At 36.9% G+C, this 23,183-nt stretch overlaps 3 protein-coding genes across 4 annotated transcripts in view; 2 read left to right on the top strand and 1 right to left on the bottom strand.

Annotated features, from left to right (window-relative positions):
• The window catches only part of stx8 (syntaxin 8), a 54,484-nt gene extending 47,524 nt beyond the window's left edge, over positions 1–6,960 (bottom strand). The window contains exons 1-2 of the mRNA XM_085410209.1: positions 6,827–6,960; positions 5,450–5,549 (exon numbers count right to left, since the gene is read on the bottom strand). Coding sequence (XP_085266335.1) covers positions 5,450–5,549; positions 6,827–6,843 — 117 coding nt within the window. The 5' untranslated portion in view covers positions 6,844–6,960. The remainder of the gene's footprint in view (positions 1–5,449; positions 5,550–6,826) is intronic.
• A 2,377-nt stretch (positions 6,961–9,337) lies between these two features.
• LOC146668314 (TBC1 domain family member 24-like) lies at positions 9,338–13,325 on the top strand. Its single transcript, XM_085410205.1, has 11 exons — positions 9,338–9,583; positions 9,749–9,963; positions 10,087–10,348; positions 10,448–10,564; positions 10,805–11,221; positions 11,372–11,611; positions 11,755–11,910; positions 12,307–12,370; positions 12,523–12,621; positions 12,754–13,042; positions 13,150–13,325. The coding sequence occupies exons 1-11, from the start codon at positions 9,381–9,383 to the stop codon at positions 13,323–13,325; spliced, it is 2,238 nt and encodes a 745-aa protein (XP_085266331.1). The 5' UTR covers positions 9,338–9,380.
• LOC146668313 (uncharacterized) lies at positions 13,297–21,191 on the top strand. Of its 2 annotated transcripts, none has more exons than XM_085410207.1 (3): positions 13,297–13,321; positions 18,100–18,157; positions 19,890–21,191. In XM_085410207.1, the coding sequence occupies exons 2-3, from the start codon at positions 18,109–18,111 to the stop codon at positions 21,014–21,016; spliced, it is 1,176 nt and encodes a 391-aa protein (XP_085266333.1). In that variant the 5' UTR covers positions 13,297–13,321; positions 18,100–18,108; the 3' UTR covers positions 21,017–21,191. The 2 variants fall into 2 exon arrangements, with proteins under 2 accessions (XP_085266333.1, XP_085266332.1); XM_085410206.1 differs by lacking the exon at positions 13,297–13,321 and adding an exon at positions 14,590–15,115.
• The last annotated feature ends 1,992 nt before the right edge of the window (positions 21,192–23,183 follow it).

The following is a 23,183-nucleotide window of genomic DNA, read 5'->3' as shown; positions in this document are numbered from 1 at the left end:
AAAAGCAGAAATACTATATTAAGCACAAATTCTATAAAAAGCAGAAATACTATATTAAGCACAAATCCTATTAAAAGCAGAAATACTATGATTAAGCATAAATACTACATTTAGTAGAAATACTATGTTTTAGCACAAATAGTATAAAAAGCAGAAATACTGTAATTTAGCAGAAATACTATATTAGGCACAAATCTTATAAAATAGCAGAAATAGTATGATTTAGCACAATAGTAATCAGTTAAACAGAAAAATTGGAAAAGCAAAATGGACAGCTGAAAAAATGCTGAACATGCTGAGGGTCCCTCAAATATACTTGTTAAATGAAAAAATCAGCAAAAAAATGCACAGGGAGAGAGAAGTAAGTTTCTAGGTCAGCCTGGGAGCTGCTGAATTTGAATCCACCAATCAGAGAGCCTGTGTACTTTTTCCCGCCAAAACATGTGCCTCTTTTTACACACGCAGCACAGAGAGGCACAGGATTATTGCAGCCTATTTCTCATAGTGAGGACTCCCCTCAAACAAATGACCATAATTTCCAAACCGTAGGGGCTAGAGCGGTCATTCTTACACCGTTTTGTTCAGAAGAGATGGGGGAATCTTCCAGTGTTTACAATTTATCATTAAAATATGAATTATTAAAGATATTTGACTTCTAATGCACCATAACTGAGTAGAGCGAAGCAAAAACTGCCTTGACTTGCCCTCAAACAACGCTTTGTGACTTGAAATCTATTTGGAGTATCGATATCATTCTTTCACCGTAAGAGACAGCAGGCTTTGGTGAACAATCATGGAAATTTTCAGGTCTCTGTGGAAATCCAACAAAAAGTTATGACGAGAGAAAAAAGTGGTTCATTTCCACAGTTTGAAATCTGAAGAAATCTGAGCGAAGGACGAATTTCCTACCCTCAAACAAGTCCAACTCATTTCAGAACGGTAATAGGTGAGAAAGAAATTCTTGAATTGTGAGCGTCAGGGGTGTCTGAAGATATTCGGGGACAAGCCTCATGTCTTAAAGTCGCTTCGTTAAGGAGATATGACGATTCGAATATGCCTCTCATTACAGAAATCCAGCGATGATTTTGAACAAGCTCTCCATTGACTTTATATGGAGAGTTTTGAGACCTTGTGTTGGTCTGAGGAGATTTGCAAAAATTCTATAAATCCCACAACAATGATAGTGACATTTTCTGAAAGCCAGCAAAAATACCTACGTTTTGATGTATAATTTGTGGAAGTTGAGTGAAAATTGAGCAAGTAGCAAGAAGTTGTTCGGACATGAAGTGAAAATTGCAAAACCTTCAGTGACACACTGGAAGCCAAGAGCATAGCAACCATAACAACGCATGTATTTTGTGAAAAATCACAATTTTGCAACTCAAAACTTTAAGAGGCATAAAAGTAAAACAGTAGAAGATTTGAAAAAGCTGAATCATACCTGAATAGCCCAATAATTTGTGAACATTTTAAAATTTGAATGGTTGTTCTAGGTGAAAATATGAGGAAGTAGTTAAGTTTCAAAAACAAGCAAATTTTAGCAGAATTGCTGAAGTTTCCCATTCATTTCAATGGGACAAATTAAAGGAAAAAAGCTTAATATTTTAAAAAGTATAATAGTTAAAAATAGCAAAAATCGTAGCAGGAAAGAGCAAAAATAGCAGAATAGTTTAAAATTTGAAAGGTGAAAATCGGCTGAAAATTGTGGAAGTAGTTTAACGGCGAAAAGTGTACGGAAGCAACTAGAATAATAATAATAACTAGAAAAATTTGCATTTCCTGCGAAAATGCAGTGTGGATGCTTAAAGCTGAAGCTGTATGCAAAAAGTAGCTGAAAAAGCTGAAAAGTTGCAGAAATTGTAAAAACTTTGCAGAAGCAAAACAACTTTGCTAAAATGGAATAACTTAGCAGAACTGCAATATCTTAGAGGAAACATAATACTTGGCAGAAATACAATAGCATAGCAGAATTTAGCAGAAATATTGTAACTTACCAGAAACATGATAACTTCTCAAAAATACAAGAATTTAGGAGAAATAGTATAAGATAACAGAAAGAATATATTTAGCCAAAAATACTTAAACATTACAGAAACACTATGATTTAGAAAAATAGTACAACAGAGCAGAAATATTGTGATTTACCAGAGACACTGTGATGAACTATGAATATTGTAATTTTAAATTGAGACTATGTTTTAGCACAAATATTATAATTTGGCAGAAATACTATAATTTAGCAGAAATACTATATTAAGCACAAATCCTATAAAAAGCAGAAATGGTATGATTAAGCACAAATACTACATTTAGTAGAAATACTTTGTTTTAGCACAAATCCCATAAAAAGCAGAAATACTGTACTATGATTTAGTAGAAAAACTATAATTAATCAGAAATACTAAATTTAGCAGAAATACTATATTAAGCACAAATACTATAAAAAGCAGAAATAGTATGATTAAGCATAAATACTACATTTAGCAGAAATACTATATTAAGCACAAATCCTATAAAAGCAGAAATAGTATATTAAGCACAAATCTTATAAAATAGCAGAAATAGTATGATTTAGCACAATAGTAATAAGTTAAACAGAAAAATTGGAAAAGCAAAATGGACAGCTGAAAAAATGCTGAACATGCTGAGGGTCCCTCAAATATACTTGTTAAATGACAAAAATCTGCAAAAAAATTTATTACAGCCACACAATCACAAATATGTACACATGAGGAAACACACATGCACAGAGAGACCCACACACAAGATCCAATTCAGTCAACCAGTCTAAATATATTGAATTTAAATCTTAGAATGAGATCATCCCATTAAAAGCCTCTCTCTCTCTCTCTCTCTCTCTCTCTCTCTCTCTCTGTCACACACACACACACACACACACACACACACACACACACACACAGGGAGAGAGAAGTAAGTTTCTAGGTCAGCCTGGGAGCTGGTGAATTTGAATCCACCAATCAGAGAGGCTGTGCACTTTTCCCCACCAAAACAGGTGCAGCAGCACAGAGAGACACAGGATTTTTGCAGTCTATTTCTCATAGTGACGACTCCCCTCAAACAAATGACCGTAATTTCCTAACCGTAGGGGCTAGAACGGTCATTCTTACACCGTTTTGTTCAGAAGAGATGGGGGAATCTTCAAGTGTTGACAATTTAATATTAAAATATGAATTTTTAGAGATATATGACATGGATGACTTGTTGACTTAGAAGCCACGAATTCCCCAATATGCAAATTTGAATGCCTGAGACCACATATGTGATTGGCTGGCTGGGAAGCCGTGCAGGCCCTGATTTGTGGATTTGAATTCCTCAGCCCTCAGATATGATTGGCTGGCTTAGAAGCCACGAAGGCCCCAATATGCAAATTTGAATGCCTCAGGACACTTATTTGATTGGCTGGGAAACTGTGCAGGCCCTGATTTGAAAATTTGAATGTCTCAGTCCTCACAGAGGATTGGCTGCCTGGGGACCTGGCAGAAATATATAGAAATACTATTATTAAGCATAAATACTACATTTAGTAGAAATACTATGTTTTAGCACAAATACTATAAAAAGCAGAAATACTATATTAAGCACAAATCCTATAAAAAGCAGAAATACTATATTAAGCACAAATTCTATAAAAAGCAGAAATACTATATTAAGCACAAATTCTATAAAAAGCAGAAATACTATATTAAGCACAAATCCTATTAAAAGCAGAAATACTATATTAAGCACAAATCTTATAAAATAGCAGAAACAGTATGATTTAGCACAATAGTAATAAGTTAAACAGAAAAATTGGAAAAGCAAAATGGACAGCTGAAAAAATGCTGAACATGCTGAGGGTCCCTCAAATATACTTGTTAAATGAAAAAATCAGCAAAAAAATGCACAGGGAGAGAGAAGTAAGTTTCTAGGTCAGCCTGGGAGCTGCTGAATTTGAATCCACCAATCAGAGAGCCTGTGTACTTTTTCCCGCCAAAACATGTGCCTCTTTTTACACACGCAGCACAGAGAGGCACAGGATTATTGCAGCCTATTTCTCATAGTGAGGACTCCCCTCAAACAAATGACCATAATTTCCAAACCGTAGGGGCTAGAGCGGTCATTCTTACACCGTTTTGTTCAGAAGAGATGGGGGAATCTTCCAGTGTTTACAATTTATCATTAAAATATGAATTATTAAAGATATTTGACTTCTAATGCACCATAACTGAGTAGAGCGAAGCAAAAACTGCCTTGACTTGCCCTCAAACAACGCTTTGTGACTTGAAATCTATTTGGAGTATCGATATCATTCTTTCACCGTAAGAGACAGCAGGCTTTGGTGAACAATCATGGAAATTTTCAGGTCTCTGTGGAAATCCAACAAAAAGTTATGACGAGAGAAAAAAGTGGTTCATTTCCACAGTTTGAAATCTGAAGAAATCTGAGCGAAGGACGAATTTCCTACCCTCAAACAAGTCCAACTCATTTCAGAACGGTAATAGGTGAGAAAGAAATTCTTGAATTGTGAGCGTCAGGGGTGTCTGAAGATATTCGGGGACAAGCCTCATGTCTTAACTTTGCTTCGTTAAGGAGATATGACGATTCGAATATGCCTCTCATTACAGAAATCCAGCGGTGATTTTGAACAAGCTCTCCATTCACTTTATATGGAGAGTTTTCTGACATTGTGTTGGTCTGAGGAGATTTGCGAAAATTCTATAAATCCCACAACAATGATGGTGACATTTTCTGAAAGCCAGCAAAAATACCTACGTTTTGATGTATAATTTGTGGAAGTTGAGTGAAAATTGAGCAAGTAGCAGGAAGTTGTTCGGACATGAAGAGAAGACTGCAAAACCTTCAGTGACACACTGGAAGCCAAGAGCATAGCAACCATAACAACGCATGTATTTTGTGAAAAATCACAATTTTGCAACTCAAAACTTTAAGAGGCATAAAAGTAAAACAGTAAAAGATTTCAAAAAGCTGAATCATACCTGAATAGCCCAATAATTTGTGAACATTTTAAAATTTGAATGGTTGTTCTAGGTGAAAATATGAGGAAGTAGTTAAGTTTCAAAAACAAGCAAATTTTAGCAGAATTGCAGAAGTTTCCCATTCATTTCAATGGGACAAATTAAAGGAAAAAAGCTTAATATTTTAAAAAGTATAATAGTTAAAAATAGCAAAAATCATAGCAGGAATTAGCAAAAATAGCTGAATAGTTTAAAATTTGAATGGTGAAAATCGGCTGAAAATTGTGGAAGTAGTTTAACGGCGAAAAGTGTACGGAAGCAACTAGAATAATAATAAAGAATAAAGAGAAACAGGAAAACAATAGTGTGGATGCTTAAAGCATCCACACAATAATAATAAAGAATAAAGAGAAACAGGAACTCAATAGTGTGGATGCTTAAAGCATCCACACAATTATGAGGTAAGAGGCTACCTTTGCAGGGTTCCCCCCCGTTCTCTGTTGTCTGTTCCGTTCATGGATGTTTTCAGCTATTTCCTGTGCCAAGCGGCAAGTGGCATCGTAATTTTGTAACCTGCAAATGAAGAACGAGAATTAAAAACTTGAACTGCAACATCATCAAGTAGCCAAAGATGAAGTAGCAAAACTAAGATTAAAACTAAGCATTTTAATATAATCATGGATTTCATATATTTATTTTTTATAGTACTTTTCATTACAAGTAAACTTTGTGTGTTTAATATAAAAGATAAAAAACATGATGCTTTGTGTAATGGTTGTATTACTCCAAAACCAAACTGAATTTAAACTTTCGATCAACATCCTCACAGTGTAACAAATGTTGCTTGGCTGAGAAGTCATTCGCAAATCTTTTTGGGTCCCTGCGTCAATATTGCACAGAATTTTTTCCCCCACACACTGGGCTAAGAAGATGTTACCTGTTACACAAATGGAAGAACTGCATAGGCATATATAACAGATACTCAGGAGACGGGGGCCTTTCCATCAATGATAAATACCTCTACTTTTGAACTGACACAAGAGGATGTGGAATTTTCTTTATATATCTTGATTATGCTTCCTTAATATCAATACTGTTGTGAAAGTCAGAATGTCTTTGATGAAAAAGTGTTTGCCCCCTTTCCTGATTTTTATTTTTATTAATTTTTTTGCATATTTGTCACACAGGTTTCAGATCACTAAACAGATGCACTGTATTTTAGTTTCGGGCAACTTCTTGTTTGAACCTTTTTTTGTGTGTAGGATGTAGCAAATGAAAAATAAATAAATAAAATATTTCTAAACTTAAAATGTATATTTTAATCATGAAAATAATGATTAAAGCATAAAACTGTGCAAACTAAAAATTTACCTATTGAACAATGGATCAAGTGAAGACTTTGGATGACGTATTGCCTTAATCGAAAAGCATGAGCTAAATGGCTATCAGAATCATTGTTATTAAATATTATTATTTAATATTACTGTAGCTTATAAAGCGTCAGAAACGCAGCACAAGCTTTGGTTTTATCATGTGACATTTTTAGCATTCCTTTTCCCCCATTCTCTAACGCTATTTGATTTGCTGTTATAAGTAGACCTGACGACGACGACGACAACAACAAATTGTTTTCTAATCCGAATCTAAAACCACCAAGCTACTTCCCGACACACGAAGCGATTACTTTTTAATCACGAAACAAAAATACATGTTATTTTATTTGGCTAATCTTCGTAGCTACCACTTTCGCTAGCTATATTCAAAGTAGTTACAATGCGTAGAAATAATATTTGTTGTCCTTAAAAATACGTCTGAGTCATTTTACTTTTGCATTCAAGACAATGACTTACCAGGCGTCCTGAGACATTATGATAAAACTCAGCTATTAACCCAAGTTTGAACTAACTATCCGGCTGTAATCACCAGCAGCCTGCTTCTTGTTTTGACGAAACGTCACTACGGTAGGCGACAGGGACATATTTCCCAGGACTTCTACAGAGTGCGCATTGTAATAGCATAATGCTGCCCTCTATGGGTTAGGATTTGCTGTTAATTTTTGACTCACAGGTCAGTTAAAGTGTAGAAATTTCAGGGCTGTTCGACTAACTATTTGGGAATTTCAAACGAAAAAAAAAAACACTTCAAGCAGAAATAAAGACTCATGGGAAAGCCTTAGACATGGATGACCTACAGTAAAATATAATTTAATATAATTATAAGATGTGATTTCAATTTTCCAAATTTAAAAAAAATCTGGATGTGTGCCTATGACTTTTAGATTGAGCTGCCTCAGCCTAGTCAAAACAACATTATGTTTATCATCAGCCTCTCTCTCCTTTGACTAAGTGCCTATTCCTCTTTCCAGTGTTTCCCTGTTCAATCTCTGTTTTTTCCTTGCAAATGCTGATTGATTCACTTTTGTTCTAGCAGAGTTCTCAGTTAATCATAGCTTCCTTGACAACAATGTCTTATCCAACTTATCATAAATGTAGTAGTTCTTTTATTCATTAGAACAACCAAGGATAAATGTTTTTGTTTATAATCTATCAGACCAGATCCAACTGTTTTATTACAATAAGGAGAGCGAGATTCTTATTCTTACCTATAAATTCCCAATAATCCTCCAAAAAACACTCCAAAGAAGCTGCATATAGCAGGGGAGGGGGGGGGGGGATGTTTTTAATTTATTTATTTTTATTTTGCTTTTCATACATTCAAACACCAAGAAATGGGAAGATCTTGATACAGCAGCAATATAAAAAGATTTGAAGGATACCTTTCCTCTTGAAGCCAAAGGCCACAAAGTTCCTTTTAGACATGGACATTTTTGATTGTCATTAACCATTCCACTGTCAAAATTTTCCACTCTTCCAGCAGAAACCACCCCCATGGTCTTGGTTTTACAGAAAACAAGTGAAGGCTGCTTAAAATGAGTTTTTTTATGCAAGTTAAAGCCAGAATAGTCTAATAGTAAACTTTTGAAAGAACAGCATTTCATTTCACAAGTCTATAAATCCTTCATAAAACTTGTACAGACACATTATTATGAGTGACTCTCAAAGATGAAAACAAATGACAGCAGTAATCATTTAAACACAACTTTGAATCGCTTTTAAAGGCTTACAGAAATAGTAGCTAAAAATCTTTCTCCTAAATACTTAAAACAGACCTGCAAAAGCAACTTACATAAACATCCAAGTAAAAAAAATCTACAACTGTTACCACAAAATTTATAAAACATCAACAATACTGTAATGATAGTCAACATCAAACACCAAAGTGATACGTGTTCATGCTTAGTTTGTTATTTTTACCCTGCAGTAATTTTCTTCTTCTGTACAGAGATGTAGGAAATATGTCAGCCTTAAGAAGAGAAATGCACTTTTGATTGGAGTGTAAGAGTGGCACCATGCATGTAATCTTCTAAGTGACTCGTCACTTTTGTAAACAGCAGCAAGGCACAACAAAGGAAGAAACACCACCTGCTAATTTACACAGTCTATGTCACAATATGGCAAGATTATTCAGTTTGAAGGACAAATGTATTTCTGCTCTGTTCATTTCTCATACGACACAGGTGTTAAATCTATGCTTATTTAAAAGATGTTGTTTTTTTCACATCTGATAATCTGAGAAAAAACATCATGCATGTTTTTTGGCAAGGAAAGTTTCAGAGTTTGTTTTTCAAGTCCATTCCATTATGTGCCGACACATAGAGTAAGTACTTGTAGAGGTTTTATGTTTTATACCCAAACAACGGTTGTGTTTAGATGAAAATATGTTGTGTTCAATAATAGTCTTTGGAAGATTTCTTGGAATAGATTCTACTGGCATTTCAATGCTTGAAGTATGTGAAGTAATTTCAAAGAAAAAGCCATGTCTAGGACATAATTGCTCTCTTATTTCTGAACATGTTGACAAGAGCAAACCATTTCAAAGACTTTCAAGGAATGTGATGTTCGGTGTTCAAATACATTTTGGTCTCGTAAGCAATTTAATTAAATTTATTGTGAAATCCTGATAGTTGCACATTTTTAAAACAGATTTGTTTTTTTGTTTGTGTGTGTGTGTGTGTGTGTGTGTGTGTGTGTGTGGGGGGGGGGGGGGGGGGGGGTCAGCTATGTGATCTGGAAATGTAAGGTCTTGTTTTATGATTCTGATCATGGGGGCACTTGGGTTCCAGACACTGATTGCTTCTCAGAAAGACACAGTGCCAAAGATATAACCGGTAAAACAATGGAACTTTTCACTTTCAGTGCCTGAATTCACCAACAACAAACCATGTAGAGCTCACATGACCAAAGCCCACAGGCCTATATAAAGCCCGGATCCTCAGATTGTGCAGCTAGCAACAGGAGAAACATTACCTTCTAACCTATTTTTCAAGGAATAATAGGAATTGAGATGATTCATGTTTCACGGACACCAGAATTCTTCAATTGTGGAAACATGAATTTATTCCCAGACGCATTCTCTGACCACAATCTGGAATCTATGGCTAGTAGCAGAACCAGACAAAGGTCTCACTCCTATTACAATGCAGAGGGGAAAAAGCCTTATGGTGTGGACACACAGAAAGAAGAAACCTGTTTAAGACCTCGATCTAGGTGTGTATTCATAATTAACTATGCTTTTACTCTTATATTATCAAAATTAGGTTACTGGCCAGATAACCAAATACTTCTAATTAACCAGATTTGTGGGGGGGGTTTTCTCTTCTGACTTGAATTACTGAACTACATAATTAATATTGAATTGAATGTCTTTAAAAGGTCTTTTTACAGTTATGAGACATCGGAGTTATGCTCAGAAGATGACATAAGACACTTTACAACCTCCCCTACGTCAAAACAGATGCAAAGCTCACTGCCAAAGTATCAAGCAACCAAAAAGGAGGAAAGAGACGGGGATGTGTCGGTTGTTGAGTTCACCTCTACGAAGTCAAAGCATAAACCAAACAAGCAATCACCCTCTAGAGAAACTTGTGGTAGTGAAATAATGTTTTTAAAGTTGGATATGGATTTTAAAAGCAAAATAAATAAAATGAAAATCTACAATAATAATAATAATAATAATAATAATAAAGTTACATGTGTATGTTTTGGCTCAGGCAGTAAATGCCATCTCAAGCAAGTTTCCATGATGACCATCTCTGAAGCAGACAACTGGGAGATTTGTTCCAGCTCTGGGATGAAGTATGGGCAGTTTGTGGACTGGGAGAAAATTGATCCTGAAGCTGCAAAGAAATATCAACAAATCCTACGGAGTGAGCACCAGCAGCTTAAAACTATGGCTCGGGAAGGATTTTGGGCCATGCCACACACACTAAGGGCCAAAGCTTATTATCACATCATCCACAGCATCAATTCTATGTATGTGTTTGTGGCAAGTAATGGAACCACTGTGAGCATTTTTACTGAAATCTGCTTGAACCAAATTTTTGACTGTGTATTGATTTTATATATCTGCAGAAGGGCTGTCACTCCAGACAGAGATGTCTACTATGAACTGACTAAGAAGCTATTTGGAGAACAAAAACATAGTAGCCACCCAGTGCCGAAGTATATGGAAGATGGAGAAATACCAAGGTAATATTTTGTGATACTGCAATCACACTTCATAGCTGACAAACTGTCTTAATGATGAGCTTTTTGTCTAATTGGCATTGATTTTGCTAATTTTGGCTACGTTTATTAAAAGCATCCACAAGACTAGCAACATATATATATACATATATAACAGAAAAAGTTTACATTCTAGTATTATTATACTTCTGCACTGCAGTAAATGTGACCAAATCGGTCATTGCTTCCTCTGTTCTTTTCCAGATACTGTCTCAACAAAGCAGGCCTGAATTCTGCAAAAAAAGTTCTTCTTTGCCTCGGAAAATACTTCATAGACATGAACTTCTGCCCCATTCTACCCGCCCTGGTCTCCCTCATCCTCCACTTCAGCGAGGATGAAGCTGAATGTTTCTACAGTGTGTCCCGACTTATCTGCTACAATGATCCCAACAAGCGCTACATTGACCAGACTTTCCTCACCTACCGTGCATCCTGTATGACCTTTGGAGACCTTGCCAACAAATGCTGCAGAGGCATTCGCAAGCTGATAGCCAGCTCCCACCAGAACCTGTTTGAGTTTTACTCTGACTGGATCATGTGGATATTTGCTGACCTTCCGTTCACATATGCCATTAGAGTTCTAGACGTCTACCTACTGGAGGGCTACAAGGTCCTCTACAGGTTTGTTACTGCTGCCGCATTTCAACAAATAAACAAAAAAACTTAGTCCTAAATATGTCATTTCTTCTGCCATATCAGTTACTCTGAGAAAAAAACCAAACATACAGACAAAACAATTCAATAAATGTGTTTCATAATTATTCTTTGTAGGGTTGCTCTGGCTTTGCTTGACCTCTATAAAGTATCAGTGTCATCTCGAGTGGCAGATGTGGAAGACTTCAGAACAGACATGAAAAGATTTGTGCAAAATGTAGCTCGCCACTGCACGGCTGAGAAGCTCCTAGAAAGAGCCTTCAAGATTTCAGTACCCACAAGGAGAGACCTTAACCTACTGTTCACTGCCAATAAAGAGTCACTCATACTAAAAGGTGTCAGCATAGACCAGAAAAGGTGGGTTAATACTGACATTGTCATGAATCAGATGACGAATGGTATATTTGTATGTAATAAAGGATTAATATACACAAACTTAGTAGTATTGAATATTCCATTCCAACTAATATGAACCCTGTTTTCACATATGTTTCCAAAAGGCTACCAGTAGAGACAGTGGATTTCAACAACTTTCGTTCCAGTGTTGTAACAGGGACGGAGATGAGAGTCATCTGGGCCTGGATACCTGAGCGCTTTGCCCTCTTCAGTCCCTTCAGGTTGTTCAGCACAGCTGAGCATGAAAGGACTCTTGCTTCGTAAGTAACCTTTGTTCTGCGCTTCAGTCCCACTCGGCAACTACCTAAAAAAAGAGGCGTGATGTAGAGGAGTATTTATATCATATCGCAATAGCTTTAATAGTGTTTACTTTGTATCAAATTAATATCTGTTGAACTTCGCGTCCCTGCAGTGAAAAACAATTTTCTTTTGTAACTGTCAGCAGGTGTGTTTTTACTATCAACATTTAGAGACAAATACTGTTTTTTTCCCCCTGCGTTTAAACAGTGCTAAAACTTCTCTCTGATTTAACATGAAATTTAAATAAAATAGGTCTTTGCTCTTGAGGGGCAATTGTATGCCAGTTTGGCATGTATATAATGTTGTTGTGCATTTATAAAAACAAAAGGTGTTTTGTATATTTTTATTTCATACAGATTCTATTCACATGTGGAGGGACATGAACCATCTGTCATGATTATTAAATCTGTGGATGAAGAGGTAAAACTATAAAATAATCAATATTAGGATACATTTTATTTAACATGTTAAATGAGCCTCAGAATTGATCCTTAGGCTTCTATAATGGTGAGATTTAGCCGACGCAGTAAGTTTTGTATGCCATTGACATGATGTAATTTCTCTTATCTTAGGTATTTGGTGCCTTCTTGTCAACTGATGTAGCAGAAAGAAGAAAACAAGACTCAGAGGAACTTGTATACTTTGGAACTGGGGAGTGTTTAGTTTTCACGGTGAGCTTTCTTCTTGTTGAATTCAACTTACCTTAGATTTAGACTGACCATGTATGGGTTTCTTTATGTTAATATAGAGCAATGCCTTTGACACTGCAAGGCGTCAAACAAGATTTGTGATTACTGTTTCAGCTCCGTCCCAACATGGAGCTCTACCAGAGATCTATGGTCAATATTATGAGCCCAAGAGCGTCTCCTGAGAAACTTCGAGGGAGTATTAGTGCTTCCCCTCAGGCGTCAACTAATGGCAACATCCCCTCCAGCACAACTCTGACCTGTCCTGCTGAGACACTGCAAAATCCCAGCTATCTGATGGTCACTGCACCAGTGGAGGAATCCATGTCTGCTAAACAGCCCAAGAGGCCTAAGGAGCAAGAGGCCTCCAAGTTCATAGCAGGCGATGACAATCGGCTTATTATTGGTGTGTTAGTGAAACATACAATAGATTGGCCTTTGAAGGAACCTTTAATATATTGTGTGACAGGGAAGCTGCGAGTACTCTGCTCATATCTATGTGTCTTCTTTCAGGTGGTGATGGAGGTCATGCTCTCTGCCTGCAAAGAGACCTACAAGGGGGTTACACAGAGCCGTGTGAAACTTTTAAGAGCATTGCACTCTGCAAGAGAGACTTCAAGATCCAGTCCCTGGAAGTGTGGGGCATCCAGAACTCCATTTCCATTTCTCATTGTTTTCCTTCTAAGTGAGTTAGAGAAAACAGCACTGACTATTTTTGGTAAAGACTGAAAGAGTTTTTCCTTCAAAGAATTTGGGTGATTTTGATTGATATGCAGCTTACAGACATTTCACACTTGTCCTGTGAAATGCTAAATTGTGTATTTTTTTTTGTATAGTTAGGTGAGATTTATTTTGTTAATCAAAGTTTATTTGTACAGATCTGGGTCACATACAATGTCTTAGTGAACGTTACAATCCAGGAAAACAAAGCTTGTAATCTCAGGGCAGCTCCGAAGGAACACAATGACGCTCGTTTTGGTGCATATACTCACTTTTCTGTGATGAATCGAGGATAACTAGTTTTATAATACTCTGTAATAACTAAAGCACTACATTCACTAAAGGATAATATTTGTAAACACGCTGTTAAAATTGCAACTGCATCTGGTTTTAATTGGGAAAACACTAACCTGCAGTATTTTATAAGATCTATGTCCACTGTTAAATTGTATATTTTGATTGTGCAGTTTATTTAGATTTGATGTACAGTTGTACAAAACATCCCTTTTAAAATCCTTTATTTGCTATTCCTCTCAGTTAAGTAATTTATTCAGATAAGTGTTTTATTATTAACATGGCTGCATTTGTAATGGGATTGAAAGCAAATAACGTTTTTTAGTTATTTATTTATTTATTTTTTACTTAAGTCTTTTACTTAACATTGTCAGCATTCCTGTTAAAAAAACGAATCCTCTTTTGCTCCTCTTACAACATTTATACTTTAAAAAGAAAAAGAAATTCTGCTTTAAAGCTCCTTTACTTATATTCGCAAAATGATCTGTATATTATATCGTTTCTACCTGCAAAGATTATTTCTTAACATTAAGAAACTTGCTGAAGCTAGTCTCTGTAGCTTTATGGAACCATTTGGAGTGACATGCGAAAGGAGTGGATTACGTTTTCTTTGTTTAGTGATAACAGAAAAAAAAGAAAAAAAAACTCTACTAAAGATAGATATAATGTAAAAAAAAAACTCAAGATGTCTGGTTGCCCTTATATCCATTTTGGAGAACCTTTGGTATTTGTGTTCATTTAGCTTCAACAACCTGTTTTTGTTGTATAAATAAATGTAATGAAATCAAAACAATAATAATTTTTAAGAAAGAAAGAAAGAAAGAAAGAAAGAAAGAAAGAAAGAAAGAAAGAAAGAAAGAAAAAGAAAGAAAGAAAAGGAAACGATGGCTCTCAACGTCAACATTTACCACGAGCTGAGCGAGCCCCTGCTGGACATCTGACTGAACCGCAAATCTGTTAACCGCAAAGAAAAAGCACCGGTTCTTGAAAGTACGTGAGCAGTTGAAGGCACCATGCAAGAGAAAGAGCATCAACCCCAAATTGCTGCGCCGTGTTTAGCAGTCCGTTGCTTACTATGATGGGGCTTATGGTCATCTTCTTATGGCTACCAGTGCATCATGGAGTTAAGGGAAATGAAATGACAGAAGGAAAAGTAAAGGAAGCTACAAAGAGACCGTTGATGGATATGGATATCAGTGTTAGTAGGACCGACATTGAGAACAGAATAAGGCACAAAAATGAAAGAAATGTGACAAAAGCAATGGGAGGAGGAGATGAAAGAGCGATGGTTTAACAAAACAAAACGGAAAATATGAGAAATGAGAAGCACAGGAAGCAGAATTTCGGTCCACACGCCATACCAGTTGGTGGCGTAATGCATATAAAGAAGAAGAAGCAGTCCGCGGCTACGAGCTGTCCTTTCACGCGAAGAAGTTTTCGGTTAAAACTCTGGATAGAGGACGTGGTAAGCGTTCTCTTTTACGGATTATTAGAGAAGTGGGCCTGAATCTTGTTTACGCCTCCGAGGCTGTGCTGCGTGGTTAGCTACAACGTTAGCGACAGTAGCTAGCAAACGTTGTAAAAGTGCGGCTGTTGTGTTTGTATTTGTATACCGTTGTGACAATGCGTTAACACTACCCTCGAGTTTAATTATAACCCCTTATCGACAATCGTTAACCACGCCGGTGTCGGTTTCGCTGCAAGTGGACGGGTTAATGCTCGAGCGGCCACACAAACATTCTAGCAAATCTGTGCAAAAGCACAGATATTTTTTTTTTTTTGTATAGGTAAATAAACAACATGTTAGCTTTCAGAACCAGCACTGACCACTTTCAGTTTCACGTGCATCTTTAAGTTTAGTTTGAGGATATTGATACATACTTTGAGCGTTAAGGGTTGTTTAGTGTTGTTTTCCTTCCACCGTCTTGATACAGACACTGGGTGTGTGCAGCACACTGGACTGTTTAACCCACTGCATACATGCTGCTTATCTTTTATGCTGCTCATGTTTTAGATGGCATGCTCAAAATTTTGGCGTGAACAAAATGCAAGCACGGACCAACTAATAGTGACTAGTAGTGCCACACTCTACCTGAGTATTTTTGATGCTGTAATGTAGTTAAGGGGTGTTTCCAGCTAGTGCTTTCTGTTTGTGCTAGGAGGGGGCAGTTCGTAATACAATTGGAGTTTTAAAAAAAATGGTACTAGCAAGGCAAGGTGTACCTGATAAAGTGTGTGGTGAATGTAGATTTGACGTAATTTAGCGATAGTATCTGTTTTGCATAGTTTGCCCACCACTGATAAGAAGATCTATTTTTTTTGTTTTTGTTTTTTGTAGAATTGTAAAATTTCCCCCCAAACTTCCAACCAACTAATCATTAGTTAACCACATAAACAAGTCACAGCCAGTTAGTCAGGAAGGTCCAATTAAATACAATAAAGTGTTTCTGATGCCTATGTTTTTACAAACTCAAACACCAAATCACTTGGATTTCAAGTGGGATAACTTCAGTTCAATTAAATTTTATTTATATAGCGCCAAATCACAACAACAGTCTCCTCAAGGCGCTTTGTATTGTAAGGGACACCCTACAATAATCAAATGACCCTTTGTGAGCAAGCATTCCTGACAGTGGGAAGGAAAAACTCCATTTTAACAGGAAGAAACCTCTTGCAGAACCAGGCTCAGGGAGGGGCGGCCATGTGCTGCGACCGGTTGGGGTGAAGGAAGACAGGATGAAAGACATTCTGTGGAAAAGAGCCAGAGATTAATAACAAGTGTGATTCAGCAGATAGGTCTATTAACACATGTTGAGTGAGAAATGTGACTGATAAGGAAATACTCAATGCACCATGGGAATCCCCCAGCAGTCTACACCTATTGCAGCATAACTAAGGGAGGATTCAGGGTCACCTGATCCAGCCCTAACTATATACTTTAGCAAAAAGGAAAGTTTTAAGCCTAATCTTAAAAGTAGAAATAGTGTCTGTCTCCCAAATAGGGCTGCCACAAACGATTATTTTGATAGTCGACTAGTCACCGATTATTTTTGCGATTAGTCGACTAATCAGATCATCATCCACTGGACGTAAAACTACAGCTTATATAACTATCATTAGCTTACAGCTTTAAGCTTTTAAGGTGCTAACTAAAAATAAAGACAAGATGATAGTTTATTCAATTTTAATGAAATTTGCAGATTGTTTCGGTAAAGTTTAATAAACTCCTTGCTATCTAAAATATAACAGGACACCGGGGTATATTCTCCAGCATCTCACACTTCTGATAATCAGCTGTCTGCTTGACGTTTATTCAGCTGTGTAAAAACTATAACTTTAATCTCAGCCAAACCGATTTACTCAGGAACAAATAAAATACTAAAAAAAAAAAAAAAAAAAAAAAAAAGGCCAAACAACAACATTTTTAATTTATCTAAGTGACTCATATATATTTAACCTGAGTCGCGAAAGACGGCGGTGGGTTTGAAAACAATTTGCCGGGAGTCCGGTGTTCTCACGGCGCTAGTGACCTAGCCCCCGGCTAGCTATCGAGCTAGTGGGTAACAGACGTCTCCGAAAACTGAGCCGATATTTGAGGTTTACACAGCTACGTTCTCGCCTGAAAATATGTTAAACGTTTATTTTGTGACCCAGAAAGAATAATAAGAGTAATATTAAAACTAACTAGCTACCGCCATTGTTGGAAACTAAGCTGGGCCGCGCTATGAATTCTGGGACACAGCTACTTCTTCTTCTTCGGGGTTTAACGGCAGCTGGAATCCTTGTACATGCAGTGCTGCCATCTTCTGTTTCAGTCCGTTATTACACTCTTAAATCCTGCTATTATTCCTGCGTCTTTTGCGATCTTACAAAGCTTCAAACGACACGTCGACTATTAAATCAGTCGTCGACGATTTTGATAGTCGACGTAATCGTGACTAGTCGACAAATCGTGGCAGCCCTACTCCCAAATCAAACTGGAAGCTGGTTCCACAGATGAGGGGCCTGAAAATTGAAGGCTCTTCCTCTCATTCTACTTTTAAATACTCTAGGAACAACATGTAAGCCTGCAGTGCTAGAGCGAAGTGCTCTAATGGGGTGATATGGTACTACAAGGTCATTAAGATCAGATGGGGCCTGATTATTTAAGACCTTGTATGTGAGGAGCAGGATTTTGAATTCAATTCTGGATTTAACAGGGCTAACTTGACAGTTGTTCATCTGAAATAGCTCTCCATTAAGACTTTTATATTAGCTGTATCAATGCTTATTGTTCCCTTTCCACATCAGTTTTGTTTGAATTTCCCTGGATGTGTCTAATGAGTCCTTTTGGTCTCAGACATTAGCTACAGTACGAGTTTGCATCGTGGAAACTGTAATAGTAAATGTCCAATATGTAGATATATTGTGTATTTGTTCCTTAACTGTTTATGGGTTGTACATCAACAGGCTGCAGCAATGGGCCCAGATACCACACCTGTCCCTAAAACAGAATCTGCGGAGGAAAGTATGTATTGAGGGTATTTTGCATGTTTCTCCCCTTTTGATCAAAATTTGTGTAATAAATAAGTTCACTTTTTTAGTTCTAAAAAGCCTGGTTCCTTATCCAACTGAATTCGGTGGCATACAGTGCATGTGGAACAGAACAGAACTAAGCTCCACTGAACATGAATTACATATGTGTAATAGGGCTGGGCCATATTATACCGTTCACGGTAATACCGGTATAATGTTAGGCAACGATAGGAAAATGAAATATCACAATAGAATATGAGTAAAACGCGCATGCGCAGTGCCTTTGTTTTCATACGCACATGGCCGATTGTTGAGTGAAACAGATGAACCAGAATTGGTTTGTAAAAATGGTGCAACTTCAGTGATGTGGAACTGGTTTGGTGTTTGTCCATCAGATACACGACAAAGCACATTTTTTTGCAGAACATGCAAGCGGCTGTCGTTATTGTCGTATTTGTCGGACTAAGATACTCTTAAATCTGGGAGTAATCTGGGTCCTAAACTCCGTATTCTTCTGGTCAAACGAACACTGCAGCATCAATGAGAGTTAAAAACTGTCTAAATTATTTCATCTTTAATAAAACGATCAGCATTGCTACTTTACCAGGTGTAACTATGAAGTTTAACTTCCAGGCATCCATGAAAACAAAAGTTATTACATTTAATGGAGTTAGAAGTTAGCAGGAAGCTAGCGGATGTTAGCTCGCTAGTTTCGCTAGTTACCTAAGCATGATATAGCATGTTCTGACTGAGAGATTTCTGAAAAAGATCAAACGTACAGCTCTGCTATCACTTCCAACATAAATGAAGACAGGAAACTAAACAGCAGTGACGTTTGTAGGGTTACTGAAGTTGGGCTAGCTGGTATATAATGATGTGCTACGTGATCGCTAGCGACACAGCTATGTTAGCATAACATAAACAGTGAAGCTGGAGGACGAACACTAACACTTTTCCACTTATAAAAATTAACATGAAGGTTCCTGATAGTTAGAGACAAATGCAATCGCATGGCAGGATGCTGTAAACGGACCAAACTAAAGTCAGGAGAACAACTGAGATAATCCATCCACAATACGAGGTTAGTCATTAATATACTGCAACAACATGGGAATAGAGCAGCTGCCAGAGAATTCAACATTAATGAATCAATGGTACAGAAGTGGAGGAAGCAAGAAGAATGAGTTTAATAAAGTTTGATTTATCTGACTGCTTTGTTTCGCTTAATGTGCCTTATAATCCCGTGCACCTTATGGTCCAAAAAATGCGTACTGCACACTGCAGTTTAATGTTGCAAAGCACCTCTTTTTAACTTCAGTGGATATTATACATGGTTATGCTCAGGATATGTCAGCCCATTTCTACTGGAAATGCCTTTTGGTTAAACTTTCAGCAAGGAATTTGCATTTGCACTGTTACATTTTTATAAAGCTTTAATGTACATAAAAACCAGCTTCTTGTTTAAGTGAAAATAAATGGAAGGTTGTCTTTTTGCGCTAGTAATATTGTGGAGTTGTATTTTCTCTCGCATCAATTATATCGTCAGTTATATTGTTATCGCAAATTTTCAAATATATATCGTGATAAATATTTTTGGCCATATCGCCCTGCTCTAATGTGTAACATGGTAAAAGTCAATCATTGTGTTTTGCTTACTGAGATTTGCTAAGTCACTTCAGTCAGTAACACACTCAAATTGTGTTTTTAATGTGATTCCTCTTCAGATCCAGAAATAGTGGTGGTGAAGATAATCTCAGACTCAGATTCCAGTGATGCTTCAGTGATCACCGAGCCAGAGAACTCCAAACAGCCACAGAGCAACACATCAGACAAGTGTTACCCTTGCACTGTCTGTGGCAAGATATTTGACAGACCGTCAAAGCTGGAGTGGCATAAACCTGTACACACTAGCAAGCCCAAGACTCTTCATAACTGTGAGCATTGTAATATAAGCTTTACAAAAAAAGAGACGCTGATCCGACACCGGAATTGCCACAGTAGGACTAACAAGCACCCCTGTCCCGACTGTGGAAAAGTGTTCAATAGACCCTCAAGGTTAGAGAGGCATAAACGCACACACACAAAACAACCCAGGGTACCTCATCAGTGTTCATACTGCATGAAGACGTTCAGAAAACTTAACAAACTCATTCGTCACAAGCGTATGCACACTGGAGAGAAGCCTTTCACCTGTTCGGTCTGCGGTAAGGGATTCTCCGAGTCAGGTCACTGCAAAGCACACGAAAAGACACACGAGGAGCAGCCAGAAAAACCTCACAGTTGTGCGGATTGCGGGATGTGTTTCTTCAAGGCCTCGGCGCTTCGTAGACACTTCCTCTCCCACACAGGAGAGAAGCCTTTCAAATGTACCTTATGTGAGAGCTGCTTCTCTCGCTCTGAGGGACTGAAAAGGCACATGAGGAGCCACACAGGGGAAAGACCATACAAATGCATTATCTGTGGCAAGCAGTTTTATTCTCGCCAGGATTTGAATATTCATGGATTGACCCACACAGGGGAGAAGCCACATCTTTGCCCTGTGTGTGGTAAAGGCTTTTCACAGCTGGGCAACATGAAAGAGCATGAACAAAATGTTCATATTAAGTCAGAAAAATATATTTGTAATGATTGTGGAGCAACGTTCTCACGAAATGCGTCACTGACAAAGCATCGGCGGACACATACTGGAGAGAGACCCTATCTGTGCCTCATCTGCGGCTGCAGGTTTAAATGGAGCCATTCCCTCAGCAGACACCGGAGGTCACACGCACACAGACAGATGGCTGGGGACACATCCAAAGAAATACTACGTTTTGAAGGACCTTCAGAGAATCCCGACAGTGTAACGTAAAAGTTGAGTGTTTATTAAAAGCACATTTCCTCTTCATTTAGTTTTGAGAGAGGAAGAAGCTCATTTCTGTTCTATTGACAAGTTATTAAAAGTTCTTGTGATGATTCACCTTTCTGCTTTCATTGCTGACTGTCCACTAAAATTCTTTTTAAAAATCTCAGTTAGGACAGGGCACCAGGTCTGCTCTGTTCACAGTTCACTGTTATGACATGTGGTGTGGTTAGCGTTTAAGAATATTTCATAGTTCTTTACCAAAGGACAAGGAAATACAGTTGCCCTACCAAATGGCTGGAAAGTTTCTCTGGACCAACAGTTATATCAGTACAAAATTTTGTATGGTGCAGTGCAAACCAGGATGTAGCTAAGTATTGCTTCTTTCTGTAGTTTATAAAACAAAGTGTACTTTCTTTACAAAGTAATTGTTACCTAATTTGCCATCATAATAAGTGCCAAATATGCAGATTTAAAAAATTTAAATGAACATAGAACATTGTTAGATTAGATCTAGAACATATATATGATGTAGTTGTGTAAACCAATGATTTTTATCTTGTGCATGATAGCTTACTTTCAATAAAGATACATATTGTCACATACTGCGATTATCTTTGTAGTAATTTCAGACAATAAACGTTCAATGTTTTTATACTGATAATCAGTAAATATGCTGAAATATATTTTAAATAGAAGGTATACCTGGGTTCGAACGGGAGGCTGTTATTGGCTTTAACGGTAAGTTTCTCCCCCCCCCCCAAAAAAACTTAAATTAAGTTTCTGATACAACAGCTGAAACGTCTGGAGTGGCACGCTCAGTACTGTACAAAAATTTGTACAGTAAAATCTCTAAAATATATCTTACATATTTTACAAGAACAGGAACGTTTCTGTCATTTAACTGAAATTCAAATTTTATTTGTCACACACGCAACCCCATACACAGTATGACATGAGGTCAGATGCCTGTAGCTGTGCAGTGCCCAACCATTAAATGACAGTAGGTTTACAGTAAGATATACAAATTTACAGGTTACTACAAAATTTAAAGCTTTAACTTAGAAACAACTGGGGGGGGGGGACTTGAGCATTGGGACCTGCAGTGTGAACGTTACAATCCAGGTAAACAAAGCTTGTAATCTCAGGACAGCTCTGAAGGAACACAATGATGCTCTTTATGGTGCATATACTTACTTTTATGTGATGAATTGAGGAGAACTAGTGTTATAACACTCTTTAAAAACTAAGACACTACATTCACTAAAGGATCATATTTGTAAACATGCTTTCAAAATGCATCTGTATGGTTTTAATTGTGTATTTTGATATTGTAGTTTATGTAGATTTGATACACTGTTATACAAAACATCTTTTGACTTCCTTTGTCGTTTGCTAATTATAACAGAAATTTCTGGTACAACTTCGCCTACTTCCAAGGTGCATGGAGAGGATGAAAGAATTCACAATGCAGGAACTCCAGCAACACTTAGGGGAAGATGACCAACGCGTTTCGGCTTGTGGCCTTCATCAGGGTCATCATTTGCTAATCTCCTCAGTAAAGTAACTTATTCAGATACATGTTTTATTATTAAAATTATGTGGCTGTAACTGTGATGGGACTGAAAGCAAGTACAACTTTTTATTATTATTATTATTTTATTTTTTATTAAACTTAACTCTGGTTTGGAAATTCTAAAATTATCAGCATTTCAATTATAAATGAATGTCTTTAGCTCATATATCTATCTATCTCTCTCTCTCTCTCTCTCTCTCTCTCTCTCTCTCTCTCTATATATATATATATATATATATATATATATATATATATATATATATATATATATATATATATATATATATAGAGCTGCAAAGATTATTTCTTAACATTGAATAATTTGCTGAAACTAAGTAATCTCTGTAGCTTTATGGAACCATTTATAGTAATGGGAGTGACATCTGAAAGGAGAATATAGTTTTCTTTGTTTAGTGATAACGGGGGAAAAACTACTACTGATAGATATAATGTGAGTAAAAAGAGAAAAATCCTCAACATGTCTGGTTGCCTTTATTTCTATTTTGGAGAGCCTTTGGTATCTGTGTTTATTTGGCTTCAACAACCTGTGTGGGTTTTTTTTTTTTTTTTGTATAAACAAATGAAATGAAATCAATTTTA

The sequence above is a fragment of the Rhamphochromis longiceps genome, linkage group LG6 (genome assembly GCF_057381845.1).
Source record: "Rhamphochromis longiceps isolate RC_006_pf linkage group LG6, R_longiceps_female_GT1.1, whole genome shotgun sequence".
Lineage (NCBI taxonomy): Eukaryota > Metazoa > Chordata > Actinopteri > Cichliformes > Cichlidae > Rhamphochromis > Rhamphochromis longiceps.
This window is presented reverse-complemented; position numbering and strand designations above follow the sequence as displayed.